Source organism: Stegodyphus dumicola, chromosome 3 (assembly GCF_044657685.1).
Source record: "Stegodyphus dumicola isolate Sdum_Otavi_A_Nest chromosome 3, ASM4465768v1".
Taxonomy (NCBI): Eukaryota; Metazoa; Arthropoda; class Arachnida; order Araneae; family Eresidae; genus Stegodyphus; species Stegodyphus dumicola.
In genome coordinates, this window is record NC_140770.1 from 187,403,990 (window position 1) to 187,419,530 (window position 15,541).

Below are 15,541 nucleotides of genomic sequence, written 5' to 3' on the forward strand. Positions count from 1 at the left end.
TTTTAAAGATACAAGCACAAGCACTTTTGAACAGTTTAAAAATTCTAATTTCGATAGCCAAAAGATCTTACCTTTGGTTATGAATATCCATGAAGAGGGAAGATCTATTTTTCTTGCAAAACCATTACTAATGCCGTTCCATCATCACGAACAGCTTTATCTTCTCGAACGACAAATTTTTTCTTCAAAATGCTTAATGCATACACTACTGTGTTTGCCAGCTACAAAATCTTTGCGATTAATATTTTTTATCCATTTCTGAGAGAGTACAGGATACGAAGGAAATTTGAAAGTCCACACATGTTCATTACTGCTATCGTAATTTGATCGGCATTTACGTACACTACACTTTCTTGGCATTCTAAAACACACTTTTTCTTATAAATTCGAATTCACAATATAATATTTTACTTTCCGGTAAAATACAAAATTTTTCAGAAGAAAAAACACATGTAAACAATTATCTCACTAGCACTAGTCCTACGGCGAAGCAATGCCAACTTACAAAATTGAAGGACTAAGATTATGACGTCAGATCATGTGATCATCAGATTGGAGCAGGCCTGTAGATATCTAGTTGGCCTTGTTCAAAATACCTTGCTAAAGCGAGATTGCCAAAATTGGCTAACGTATTTGTTGAGGAGCTCCCTCAACTTATAATATTATCTTTGTTTTTGCGAAGTTTAGTTTCTCCAGATCGGCAACAAGAAAAAACGTAAATAAAGAAAGAGTTCGCTTCGATGTTGTAACCCATCTTTTATTATTGTGAACTGAAATATGTTTAATCCATTCTGGAATTATCATTTAAGTTATTCCATGTATTGATTGAACATAGCGTCCACAACATAGTCACCAAATCTGAAATATATTTCGTATGTCGTCCTTTCATTGTGGCGCCCGCTTTAACAAGAAAGAATGAACTCCATCAACCGAATTATAAAGGTAGCAGTTTACTAATTAGTGACCGGTATTTGATAAAATTGAACTTAAAAATAAGTCTGAATTTGAAATTATGAGGTATAAAATTTATTGCTATTATATTGAATAATATATAATTTCCATTCCAATTCAGTGTTTGGGTAAATTTCACGCCCGTATAAACTTTCGAAGATTTTATTGAATAGCCGGAATAGAATTATGTATGTTGGATTACATATGCCATGTAGTTTGTATTTCATACGTACTTTAATTTAATTTTATTTACTTAATGTCGTTTAACCACTAATAATTATTGTTAGTTTTGTTTCTTGGACGTGGCAAAAAAATTTCTGGAATACGCAAACAAAAGATTCTTTTTACTTCCTTGTACGAAGTAAAAAGGAAGTATTGTAATCGCGAAAAGTTTCAGGCAGCATATTTCAGCGAAAATATCCATTTTGACCGCTATCGAATGCAATTTAACGATGTTTTTGCGTGATATCTGTACGTAAAGACAGAATAAAATACTCTTTTCTTTCAAAAAAAAAAAAAAATATAAAACTGCTTTAAAATTAATTCTGAAGAGAATTTTTCGTGGCGTCTGTACGAACGTATGTACGTACGTATCTCGCATAACTCAAAACCGAGTAGACGCAAAACGTTGAAACTTTGTATATAGGACTGCTATAACATGTAGATGTGCACCTCGTATTTTGGTTGCAATCGGCCGCACCAAACGTACGAGGGCCATCCAGGAAGTAGATTACGTTTCCGTCTGTGTCCGCTAGGGGCGGGGCTAGCGCGGCCATCTTGGGGTCAGAGCGTTGCGCAGCTCAGTCTGCATCTAGCCGTGCTAGTGAGAGGTTCGTGCTGTGCTCCGTTCAGATACTGTGACGGTTTGAAATGTCTGCGTTAATTGAAAATCCTGCGAGGTGCGCTCAGTAATAAGGTTTCTGACTGCAAAAAACTGTAAACCGATAGAAATCTATCGGCAGCTTCGTGAAGTGTATGGGGACAACATTATCACTGAAGGTGGAGTGCGTCAGTGGGTCATAAGATTTCAAAATGGCCGAACCAATGTTCACGACGAAGATCGAAGTGGGAGACCCAGCATAGTGACCGCCGAACTTCTCGAAAAAGTCGATGCTAAAGTCCGTGAAAATCGAAATTTCACAATAACGGAACTTTCTTTGAGTTTTCCACAAATTTCGCGAAGTTTCTTGCACGAAATCATCAGCGAAAAGCTTGGTTACCACAAGTTTTGTGCAAGATGGAAGGCAAGAAGAGGTAACGAAGTGGTTGAAGGCGCAGGCGGCCGAATTTTTCGACGAAGGAATTTCCAAGCTCGTACATCGCTACGATAAATGCCTTAATTTGTATGGTGACTATGTAGAAAAGTAGTATTTGAGTGTGGCTTTCATCTGTATATAATAAAATTTGTTTCCTATACTTTGTTTATTTTTTTATTCCAAAACGTAATCTACTTTCTGGATAGCCCTCGTATATAAATATATTTATATATATATCCACTCTGTTACCCGACTCAGTGATCTCAGTTTCTTTACTCTTATATGTTTGTAAATTGTACATTTTTTGCTTTAAAAATTATTGAATGAAATTATGAAATTGAATAATGAAAATTATTGCTTTAAAAATTATTGTTTTTATCTTCCGGTTAAGGATTTTATGCCTTTCGTAAATCTGTGTGCAATATTTTTAGAATTATCAGCAATTTTAAAGTTGTTTAATTGCCGCTAAGCCTTTTTTAATGCGGCCATTGATGTTTACATTTGAAACAGGAGACTAGTGGATTTGTTGCCAATCTGGAGAAACTTAGCTTCGCAACAACAAAGATAACGCATTCATTTATTATTGCCAATTAAATCATGCTTAATTCTTTCTGGAATTTTTTCGAGGAAATAAGTGTTTGAGATTTACTACGTAATTTTTAATATAGATATTTTGAGTTTTTATGTATTTTTGCCTCCTCGCGAAGTGAGAACTGAATTAATTAAATGAGAAATACTCAATCATCTGTGAAAAACTGTTTCTTTTTTGTTTTGTTTGCTTAATTTCTTTTATACATCATTCTAGCTTTATTATAGTATTTGAATAGAACATGCGGCAACGATTAGATAATTCTATTCTTTAAATGATATAAATTGTGTGTATGAGTTATAATATGAACGAAATATATACGTTAACTGTTATATAATTATTGGATTATATAACAGTTAACTTAATTTTCGTTGTATAATTATTATATAAGTTAACTGTTATATAATTATTAATGCTGTTAAGTGTGAGTTATAATATGAACGAAGTATAATACTGTTAAGTGAATCTAGCGCCAGAGTGTCGCTATGGTAAACAAATACTAGAGTGAATTTTAAAGAATGCATTTATTCTATTCTGGTTTATGCGCTGTCGGCGAAGTAGATTTAATTCAATCCAATAAGTTTAAATGAAATGCAAGAAAAAATGCGTATAATTTAATATTCCAATATAAGGAAGTCATGTGGTGTACACATCAGATATTTTAAATTTGCATGATTGCTGTGTTTATTTAAGATCGAAACTGAATTTCAACAATATGTTTATTAGTCTCTAGAGTCCATGATACGTTGGTAGCATAATAGTTATTTTGATGCGTAAGCGAACAGTGTGCATTATGTAAAACTAAATCAAAATTCATTATCGAAATGCAGTTGAAAAACTGTTATTTTAGTCATCCATTTCAGTTTTGATTTTGTTGGTCATCAAAGTAGAGACATAATGTCGTTAAATGAATAAATAACTGTAAAAAGTAAATTTATTTTTTTAAGCACGTATTTATGCTGACGTTTAGTTAGCTGAATGATTTTGTAAGATTTTTTTCATTGAATATTGCGTTTGGGCATCTGAATTTGAGTGGCGAGTTGTAAAGCGAACTTAAATAATTATAATTCCAGTTTTTAAAATTTGTTATTACTCAATAATGTCGAAAACTTTTTCCATTAAATCTTTACTCTGCTTCAGTCAGCGTCGAGCCATTCAAAAATCAATCCGTCGTCTACTCATAAAAACAGTGTTTGAAATATATTTGTAAGAGGTTTAATAAATGCCAACTTTTATGCGAGAAGCAAGTCTGTTTATAAGGAAGCTATTGCGAAGAAATTTGAACCGAACGCCCAGTAAGCTACCAGTGTTAACGATCTTGTTCACTGCGTAATGTTTGGGAAAGGATATTATTCTAAGAAAAAAGAAAAGAAAATCTGAATGCTTTCAGATTTTATTATTAGGGCCATTTAAAAAAGAAAAAAAATCCAAAGAGGCAATTTGCGCGGAAGGACTATTAATTTCGTTTTGGCATTTTGGATTGATTCTCTATAAATGTCGGTTCACTTTTCAAATTGTTGCCACCATATATTAGAGCCTTGTATTATATTTAGAGGAATTAAATAATGAAGAATCTGCATGAATGAATATACGTATGTTTCTCGCATAGTAAAAAAACAACGGTAGCTAGAGACATCAAATTTTGAATAACGTAATCCTCTGTTTGAATATGGGCATCTAGAAGCCTAAATTTTGAATTTGTTTTATTATCTATTATAATTTGTAAAGCTTTAACGAATTTTTGATTAACAAACTCAACAATTTCAAAGCGAGCAATAGTAACACTGTACGGGGGGGGGCATTTATCTCCAGCGCGCGAGACTATGCGACGGTGACTCGTAGACAGGTGGACTGCGAGCTCAAAGAAAGCGTAAAAAATTCTAACAAATCCTTTTAAGACCACCATTAAAATCTGAATCCTTTCAGATCTTTTAAAAATTTATTTTATTTTTTTAAAATTCAATGGGCGACAAGTTATTTGTACTTAAATGTGATTTCAACAGATTATAATTTCATTTTTAAAACTGTTGTACTTATTATCTGTAAAATAAATGATGTATCATAAAAATGTTCGACTATTTATTTTTCTTACATTAAATCCAACTAAGGTTTGAAAAGTGGCAGTTGGCGACACAAATTCATGCCACTAAATTATCAACATCTGAAGCAAATTTATACAGCCTAAGATTTTACAATCGAATTTCTGCTTTTAATTGGTTTATTATTACTAGAATTTTGGACTTATTTATTATGCATTCTTCGAAGATCTGTCCGTAATAATCGTCTAATAAAAGCTACTGTTGTGTATCTCATTTGCAACTTTTTAAATGAGAAACTGACCTTTTTTATATTACCATCCCTCTTTTTTACACAGGTTCGAAGTTCTTTAGCAGCCTGTTTAAGCTGAACGGAAGGGGAGGAATTAAACTATGGTTTAAGATAAATGCGGCGGCGGCTGTGGGGAATTAACCTTATCTGCCTTTCTTATCGCTCTAATGCTTTAATTTTTTTAACAATATTGATGTTAAGGACGTTTTACAACTCCCATCAAAGGAGGAAGGACGCGGGATGTGGTGGATGTTTAGGGGGGGGGGAGGAAAGACCTCAGTGTTGTGAAACAGGCGCCAGTCATCTTTCAAGTCTGCCAAAGGAAAGCTGCATTCTAGAACGGGGTGAACGACCATGTTTATATATATATATGCAAAATAATAATAATAATAATAATAATAATAATAAAAAAGGGGGGGAAAAGAAAATAACGACAGCAGAGACAGAAGGGGATAGTATGAAACCTGTACGCACGACTTACGACGTAGTTGTTGTCGGATTGACGCCGTGTGCGTATGTTTTTTTTTATAGTTTTTCTTTTTCTTTCTTTTTTTTTTTCCTTTGCTAGATATCGAACTCAAGTGATTTCTTCTGTCTTGGAAGATATTGGAGTTCTATCTGGCTTACGTCTTCCGAGTTTGTTATGGTGATGACATTCTTAGTTGTCAAATCTGCAATTAGAACTCAGGTTTATTTTGAGATCGCAGCTCCATTTTGGTACAAAGAACTGTGTTTTCTATAATTTCTACGTCGTTGTAAAATAACATTTCTAAATTTGAATACACTACATATCAAGAATAATAATGGTATGTAGTGAATTCCTATTTATCGGAGATGACGTTTTCGGCTTTTAAGTTGTAAATAGCATTACAGAACAATATTTACGAGAGAACTTGAATGACGTTATTGAGTTCAAACTCGCTTAAAGATTGCAGTTAGAATTTTATATTTTTTATTACTCAGTGTTTATAAGGTTTAGAAGTACTACATATAATTAAATAAGTCCCAAATACTGTGCCATCATCAGCTACTACTGCTGTTCTCTCATGAATTTTTTTCTTAGATAGTTTTGTTTATGATTTGTTGGTAATTTTTCGATCATTACGCAATAAATAAATTTGATCTTAGATAGTGGAACCTCTCTAAAGGGGCATAATTTGTTACCGAATATTACTTGTAATGCGAAACACTTATCAAGCTAAACATTTTTTTTTCCCATAAAAAACGGTGTAAAATAGAATAATTTTTTCCATTCCGAAAGGGGATTCAAATAAATTTATAATACATATTTTATACTTTTTTTTTTCTTCTGTTTTTTACAAGGAAGTTCTTCAAAGACATTTGTTTCTGCCTGCAGTTCAAAATTTGGCGAAAATGAGACAACATTATCGTTAAATAAATTTGTAACGTATAAAGCATTTATAGCGTTATTAGAATGATGCTTTTCAGCGTCCGCAACAGTTTCCCATGTGTTTAGCATTTCTCTTCTCTTATTTCAGTGGAAGGTAGTTCCTTTGCTGTACCTATTATCTCCTTCTTCTCTGAGGAAATTTCAACAACGAACTTGCTGCGATACAGAATACACCTTCATAATCTCTTCGGTGGTCAGCTCCTGGATATTCAACAATATATATTTCTTCAACTAGGTCTTCGATGTCGGTGTATCCATCTTTAGCCCCATACTGTTAACCATAGACACATAATAGGCTCCACAGGCGCTCACTCAGCGACAGTCAGATGCTGAAGCTGATAGCTGAAGGAGTTCTAAGTGCAGACTGATAGCTGAGATGCTGGCAGGATCCTGCACGTGACGTCACGATGTCTTCACGTCAGCTGCCACGTCGTTAAGATGGTCTTTTTATTGACATCTTGTTTTCTCTAATCAATGAGAATCTCTCTATGCGAATCACTCCTTATGGGATGTGCTCGTTAAGCGAGATTTGACTGTATATATTATATATACTTATAAGCAGGGCACGGTTAATCCTCAATTTATTAATTTGCATCTTTTTAGAGATTATACAGTATTCTTTGTTAATTTCTATTTCCTTGATCATTTTAGCGCCTTCGCTCTTAAGAAGTGGCCTTTCGGGCCATAAGGACGTTTGAACGGAAGTTTTTGTAACAGCCATTTTGGAATTTTGGGACAGAAAATCCATATGATTTAACATTAAAGTTGTTTTAAACTATTCAACTCCATTTCATGAACTACAACAAATAGATAGTCGTTTTTTGCCGACGCCTAGATATTAATGAAATAAATGAAAATAGAAAGGTTGTTGAAAATGAAAGTAGCCATAATGGAGCTTGTGTAAGCTGTTAATCTTTCAAAAGTGAATCTTTGGAAATTATTAACCTTTTTCGGTTACTGAGGAAATTTCTTTATGTTGTAAGGTATATTTTAATTCTATAGCAGTTGTTTTAAGTTTATGACACTTTTCTATCTCTTCTAGCTTCAGTTTACAATTTCTTACCAGAATCAGTTTTTAGAATGCAAATAAGAAGTGAAAGCATTAAGTTCCACTGACTTCAAGAAAGAGGGTTAGGATTCTTGAATAGCGCGCGGTTGCCTTTTGGCTACGTCTCTCAAACTGTTACTACGCTCGGTCGTATTACGAGCCTTTGATAGCTTTGCTGGCCAAGTTAATATTATGGGCCATCTATTTAGAATTGTGTTAGCTTCGGCTAAATCTCTTTTGTTAGCCATTAGTTAATTCTTACATTTTGAGTTTAAACCCAAGTGGAGGCTTTGCTGTACGCCCTGAGAAAGGGGCCAACTGTTAAATCTTTATTTGAGCAGTTAAAGGGTAATTCTTGAGTTTCCGTTCTTGGACTTTGGCGATTATTCGCTTAGCTGTTCACTAGGTTCCTTAACACTTAGTTTAGTAGAATAAAAGGGAGGAACATTACAATCTTATAATGGATGAAACAAAAAAGTGAGGAAGGACACATTAGTTTGTGAATCAAAATATCATTCTGATACATAATGAAATGGCAGAATACGAAACCTCCTCCAATATTTTTATTTCCCTGAAATAGCACATTCCTTCTTACTGCCATTGCTACATTCCTCATATTTCTCTGTCTTGAATTTGTAAATGACAAGTATCCTATGAAACCATTCCCACCTCGCCATCTCATTATCACACTCATGCTTCCGAATATGTAACTCCATTCTTATTCGAAAGCGTCTGAGATTTGCAAATATTGTTCTAAGTTTAACGGGGCGTTCGTTGTTAAAAGTTTGTTGTTAATGTTAAATGTTGGATTATTTAGATTGACTTTCTACGTGAAATACAGCTACTGCACTAGTTCTGATATTTGCCATCCGCCATTACAAAAACAACGAATCCTTTCAGTGCATATTGTTTTTCACAGGGCTGAAACTAATTATTTTTGCATTAATCATTATTTCTAGATAAAAAATAATTTCCGATTTTTCTTTCGTCGAATCTCTGTTTAAAAAAAAAAGCGAAATAATTGTGTTGAACAGTAATATCAATATACAAAATGCTGTGAGTAGTCAGTTTGTTTGTAAATAGAAGCGGACTTAACGGTATCTGTGCCTCATATTGACAGAAGGGTGTAATTTTCTTGGGGAGGGATGGGTGTTTTTTAAAACTTGAGTTAAAGCAGACATATCAGTATCAAAATTTCTCAGTTATTTAGGTTTTTTCCAAGAATTTTACTCATTCTTAGGAATGGTTGTATGAATGTAGGAAATCGATTTGCAGACCAGCACATCACGAAGGCATGCCAAGAAGATTAGAGAAATACCTTATATACTCCCCCTTTTAAAGGGAGACTGGTGTTTTTAGAGGACCCAATCACCAAATTCTGGGTGAGGAGAATCATTGTCCACCACCCATTTAGTTCGGGCACCATTTGTAGAGTCATTAGCTTTATTTTTGGAAGCAGGAGAGATGAAAAATATGCAACACCTTCACCAGGAATTGAAGCATGGACCTCTAGAATATGTGCCCAGTGTGCAGACCACCACACCATGAAGGCATGCCAAGAAGGCAGGAAAAATACCTTATAGGGGGAAGTCAAATTGTTCTGTTCTATACAAAAAAGGGGGAAATACTTTTAATATTACATCATTAATATTAGAATGCAGTTTTAATATTTATCCAAGAACATAATTGAATTAAAAAAAAGATTTTAGTTTTTACAATAATATTTACTTTTTCTATACTTATAATACAGCATATTTCTGATTTGTTTTATAAGGAAACAGCAATATGATCTTTCCCAAGATCTGTGTAATTATCTTTTTGTTTTATTTTTATCATCATCATCTTTAAATGTTCTTTCAGAATTATACATGACTAGGTGATTATGTTTTACTGCAGTTTTTCTCTACCTTTTTTGCCCCATGCTTCCCTTTCAGCACCCCTAGAAGATCCTCCTCCTTCTTTTCAAAACTCAAAATGCATTTATTTATTTAAATTTAGATTATTTTTAATGTGTTTTATAAATTAACAACAAAGGGTATAGAAATTGTTAATAAATAATAAACCCTGAATAAAACTAGTTTATATATATATTCATGAACTAAGTACTAACAGCTAAGTAAAAGGCTGATCCCTTTCTCCACCCCCCCGGAAAAAAAAAAAAAAAAAAAAAAAAAAAAAAAAAAAAAAAAAAACCCTCCAAGGGGGGGGGGCCTGCTGTCTGGTTGAAAAGCCTTTGTTTTTTGCTATGTCTCTGTGGTAGTGTTTATATGTATTTCTAATAAATATTAATACCTGAAAAACTAGATAATATGTTTGCTTCAATCGGAATCTGTTTTTCAGATCCTTGCTGAAAGCTGTGATCCTACAAAACGAGTTCGGGTGGAGAGTTATTATCCTTATCCATATTCTCTGGATCCAACGCTGGTGTACTGGTATGCCAATCCCCTGTGGAACAAAGTGACTGCCTTCAAACCTTTGCCCCCTGTGATCACCAAAGACGGAAAACCTGTGTATATTCCTCCCGACGTTTTGCCTACCATTTTCAAAGAGTAATAATTAAATTACTTTTCTCTTGCATTGTTGTTGTTATATTGTCCATATTACATAGAACAGTGGTTGTCAGAGCCTACTCTGAAGAAAGGTTGGACTTCTATTTTCTACCCCCAATTCTGAGGGAGAGCCTCCCAGCGGGGGCACCTGGGAGTCTCCCACCCCTCTCCTCACCCACCAATCCACACGAGAGGACTTTTGGTGGCCACGTATTTAGAGTGCCACCATGCTGCACCAATACTACACATTTACAAACATCCATGTCTTCTCCGGGATTCGAACCCGGGCCCTTTGGTACTGTAGTAGGCTTCCCTAACCACTATTCTTGTATTTTCAGATTTATATTCATTCTAGCAATCTAGTGTCATTATCAATATCATTCAGATAGCAGTCTAGTGATTTAAATTCTGAAATAGTTATTTATTTTTATAAATGTTTGAAAAAATCTTGAGCAAAGTAAATAATTTACTTTTTGATTGTAAAATAATTTCTTGGATTTAAAAACATTAGTTTACTTATTTTAAATCAAGAATTTAATTTTAGTTGGATGGCTTATTCAGCATAATTAAGTTTAATTTTATTGATTATTCAAAGAAGAGTTAGTTTTTAGTTTTTAAACAGAAGGAGCTTTATTTTTTTCTTGGAAACACTGTTTTTTCAACACTGATGCAGGTAGCTTTTTTTCAGAAACACAAAAATTTGTTGTTCTGGAAATGTTATGATGTCCTTTTTCATAATTTGTTGCTGAATATCTTATCTAAAGATATGAATTAAAACTATACATTTAAAATAGCTATAATATTTATCATTACATCTAACATTGTTTGTGTTTCTGTGAAAGAATTTGTTTTTTTGACTGCAAGTAATAAAAGTGCAGTGATTCTAAAATTTTTCACTAAACACAGGAACTCTTTTATTACCATTATTTTACAATTTTGTTCTGTTCCTGATTGAGGAAAACATTTTAGCTAGAAAGAGAAATCTGTACCGTCTGATTATCTGCCCATCTCTTCAGCAAAGTTACCAATACTTAGTGACAAATTATATGCCAACTAGAGATGTGAGAAACAGTAGTCATTTTAAAAATAGTGACACATTGCAAATTGCATAAAGCAGCAACAAATTCATGAATAAAATGCAATTTCATAATGAATGTTTTTGAACTCATAATATGTGTTATGAAACACTGAAAATTACATAAAAATACCAATAATAAAACACTGAAAATTACATGAAACATTGACAAATTAGCTAAATTAAAAATGCAAGAAGCATCCATAATAAAGCACTTTCCCTTTTTCTCTCTCTCACTCTTTTTCCATGCGGACATCAACCTGTTTTAACTTTAAAAAAAAAAAAAAAAAAATTGTATGCATATTATTGCTTTTAACACTAATAATGAAAATAAATTCTGACAATATTAACATTTTTACAGCTGGTGGATGCTCTTCTTTTGTTTTTAAATCTAGTTAATTTGTTGCTGTTTTATGTAATTTTTGAGTGTTTAATTATGGACTTTCTTTTACATAGGCAGCATTTTCTTTTCATTAGTAGTAGCAGTAATATTTTCATTAGCATTAGCAAACTCTGTAGTAGCATTATAATTTGTTAGAAGGGAAGGGGGGGGGGAACTGTACTAATCAGAATAATCAGCAGCCACAAAGATGGCCTTTGAATCTCAAAAGCCAAATTCTGCTCTGTTGTTATGTGCTGCATGCCTATGTTGGGTTGCCAGATAAGTACATTTTCCTAAAATTATGATTTGTGTATTTTGACAACATAACACACTGTTTGGCGATTCTTCTCAGGATTGGAACTATGCTTACCAAAAGTTTATATATGATTACTTCATTGATTTTATGTAGTAATATCATATTGATGACATAGGACAGACATATTATCCATATATTGTTCAAGTGAAATGAAACAAGCGATGAAGTGAATTTTTTTATTGTAGTAATTATTCAATAATATTTGTGAAACCAGGCTCTGTTTGTAGTACCACATGTGTAGTATTATTTGATATATTTTTGGTTTTGTTTTATAAATTTCGAACTTGCATATTTTCCCATTGATTGTGAAAATTGGCACCATCAAACCTTGAAAGCTGTGGAATTCTAAGCTGCACTTCTGTCTACAGTTAGTCACTGCTGTGGAAGTTTTCTAACCACTTTGTTTTTGTGTTCCATAAAAGGGTTTTACTGACTTCTGCTATTTTATTAGGCCAACTGATTTTACTAGTTTATTTATTTAGAACACTTTGAGCACAGACTTTCTGCAGGCAATTGTTCCAATATATTATTATTGTATTGACTGTATCCCAGCTGTTCTTTTCCCCATTCAGTGGATGTTAACTCTCTCAACAGGCTCTAAATGAGCCAAAGCATGGTTTTAAATGTGATTTTATAGTTCTTGAACTGTGTCTCTTTCTGAATAGATATTCTCTTCCTACAGTTTTTTATGTTGCATCTCCATTGTTTATCCTTGGTTACATCAACCGAAAGTGTAGATGGTTTCTATATGTTCTGATTCACACATATCCATTAACTGGCCCTAAATTGCACTACACGTTGACCATTTCAAACTTGATGGGATGATACATAAGTGCTTTTATTTATCATTAAAATTATAACTTGAATTACATACCTTTAAGATTTTTAATTTTTAATTTTTTCTAGATTTATTTTTATATATTTTTTAATATTAATGTTTGCAAAAAATTTTTAATATAACAAAGATAGCAGCTTGGCACTCAACTTTACCTACATAAGCGCCATCTATATAATTAATTTGAAGAACACACTTACTTCTCTTTAACACGCGGGAAAGCGCGTGGGGTGTATCATACCCCACCCCTACATAAAAATGGAATATTCCTAACTTGTGGAACTGAAATTCTGTGCTGCATTCAGTAGCTGAGTTTCTACTTGTGGTTGACTTTCAGAACCGCTTTTTCTTTGCCTGTGTGTTTCAAAAAAAGATTTATCGGTATTTTGTTGGATCTGAGGTATGACACACCCCACGCGCCTATCCGCGTAGGTGTTTTTCTGACTGAATATTTAGTTCAGAAATTTATTTCTAGAGTGTAACAGTAAATATTTCTACTCGCAAGTGATTTTAAAGTACTTGACATTAAATTCTTAAAAATTTCTAACCATATGGTAAAAAGAATGACTCCCTATGAACTGGAGATGCAACGCCTGTGAGATTTATTATAAATATTTGAAAGCAATGAAGATTGGATTTTGAAAACTGAAGACGAAAGTAGGAATATTTTCTACACTGTTTTGGTTTTGAAAAAGATAAAACATTAATGCCTGATGTTCCTAAAAAAGGAAAAACATTATTTTTTCCTTTTTTATTACATTTACATTATTTTTTAAACATTTCAACATTATATAACAATCATACTATAGATGATACTATTGGAGAAAATACAACGTCAGGTATTATATGTTTTTATAATATGACTAAAGGAGCAGTGGATATGTGGGATGAAATGTCAGCCAATTATTAAATTTCCAGAATAACAAGGAGGTTGCCAATGGTAATTTTCTTTCCTGCACTGAATGTTGTTCTAATGAATGCTTGAATTATATTACATTCAACTGCTAATCCGCCAACCAAAAACAGAAGTCTGTTTTTGAAGAACTTAGCAATACAGTTAATGAAAAAAGTATTGAACAAAAAATCAGAGATTAATACTTTACCAAGAAACTGAGGTACTACATGCAAAACAAAAGCAGAAGTTTCGACGAAGAATTAAAACGAAAACATGAAATTCGAAACTACTAAGTATGAAAGATGTGATAAATTTGCAAGGCATTCACTTTCATTGTAATCGTGCCGAGGACAGAAGAACGTGAATGCAATGTTTAAAATGTGAAAACATTCTGTGCCAAGAACACATGAATGTATTTTTGTTCAAAGTGTAAAGAAATAAAATAAGCATTGTGTATTAAAGATGCAATGAAATGTAGAGGCATGATGTTTATTTTTTTTATCATTTTCATTTATCTTAATTTTAACTCTAAGATTATTTTGGAAATTAATTTTTTGAAACCCAATTATTATTCACGCATTTATAATACATGAGAACAAGAAAAACAGCTTCAAAACTAAATAAAACAATTTTTATTGTATTTTAAATATTGGGGTATATGATACCCCACGCTCCCACTCTAGTAACTTTTCTTGGCGCGACTTCCGCCGGGTTAAAAACACTTTTGCAGACCCCAACGCTCATTTAGTAGGTAAGTTAGAATTAAAACTTACTATTTACTTGCTTTAAGTATTTTTTAAAATTTTTTATGTAGTATTTAAGTATTTTCTAGATATGAAATTATACTTTTAAGTATATATTTGTTTTTTAAAAATTGTAAATTAGTTCTTTATGTTTCTTATTGGTTTATATGGATTATGTCTAGTTCTTTTTTAGTTTCTTTTTATTGATATGCATATTCGTGTCGGGGAGGTTTCTGTAGACAAGGATTTCTAAAATACATTAGTTTCTAGATTATTTTTTATAAAAAATTAGTTTTTTTTTAAATTTAATTTTTTTAAAAAAAGTTTAATTTAATACTTGACTTTACTTGCTTGTTTCTCAAAAGACTTCATTAGTATTTTCCTTTTAAAACTTTAATTCTTAAATGCTAATTTCTAAGGGTACCACTTTATTGGTAGTATTTCTTTTTGGACATTCTTCACTTTTTACTTTTGGTTTTGACTTTTACCCTTGCCTGCATGAATGACGAAACACGAATTGAATGATTGGAGAGTTAGGTTTGGAGGCAACTTTCCCTTGATAAGTCTGTCTCCTGCCTGCTCAACAGTCATTCACTTATGCATTTTTTTAAAAAAATTGTATGGATTAATTTTAATTTGCTAAATTAGTGAATTTATTTTCATGGGTTGGTTTTGTACTTGATTTGCTTATGCTTCTGAATTTAAATTATATTGTAGATTAGTTCGAGAATTAAATCTTTTATATGTTTACACATTTTTTTAAATATATATATATATATATATATTTTGGCTTTAAGTTTGCTTTTTTTAATTTTGTCTTTAAATTTGCTTTTTTACTTTTATATGTGTTTGTTAAAATTTAAATTTAATTTGTTTAAATTTATTAGAGATAGGTTATTTCATGTGTTATTAAGAGCTTTTTCATTAAATCAATGCAAGATTTGTTAATTTTCCATAAGCAAAAGTTTAAAAAATTCCTAGATGCTGTAGTTTCCCCCCCTAAGAGTTTCAGGTACTTTCTCATTATCCTCACTCCCTATCAACATTTGGTTGTCATTTTTTTTTTAAATGCATTTTTAAGTGTGCATGTTACAGTAACGAACTCACTAATGCCTGTATCATACGAATGTTTAGTTAATGTGGATTCATTTTGCTGGAGAAAA

General features: G+C 32.4%; 1 protein-coding gene across 2 annotated transcripts in view; it reads left to right on the forward strand.

Moving 5' to 3' along the window:
* The window catches only part of Snoo (Sno oncogene), a 361,064-nt gene that overhangs the window by 325,369 nt on the left and 20,154 nt on the right, over window positions 1–15,541 (forward strand). For both annotated transcript variants that reach the window (XM_085813704.1, XM_085813705.1), the window contains exon 2: window positions 9,924–10,132. In XM_085813704.1, the coding sequence (XP_085669830.1) occupies window positions 9,924–10,132 (209 nt within the window). The remainder of the gene's footprint in view (window positions 1–9,923; window positions 10,133–15,541) is intronic.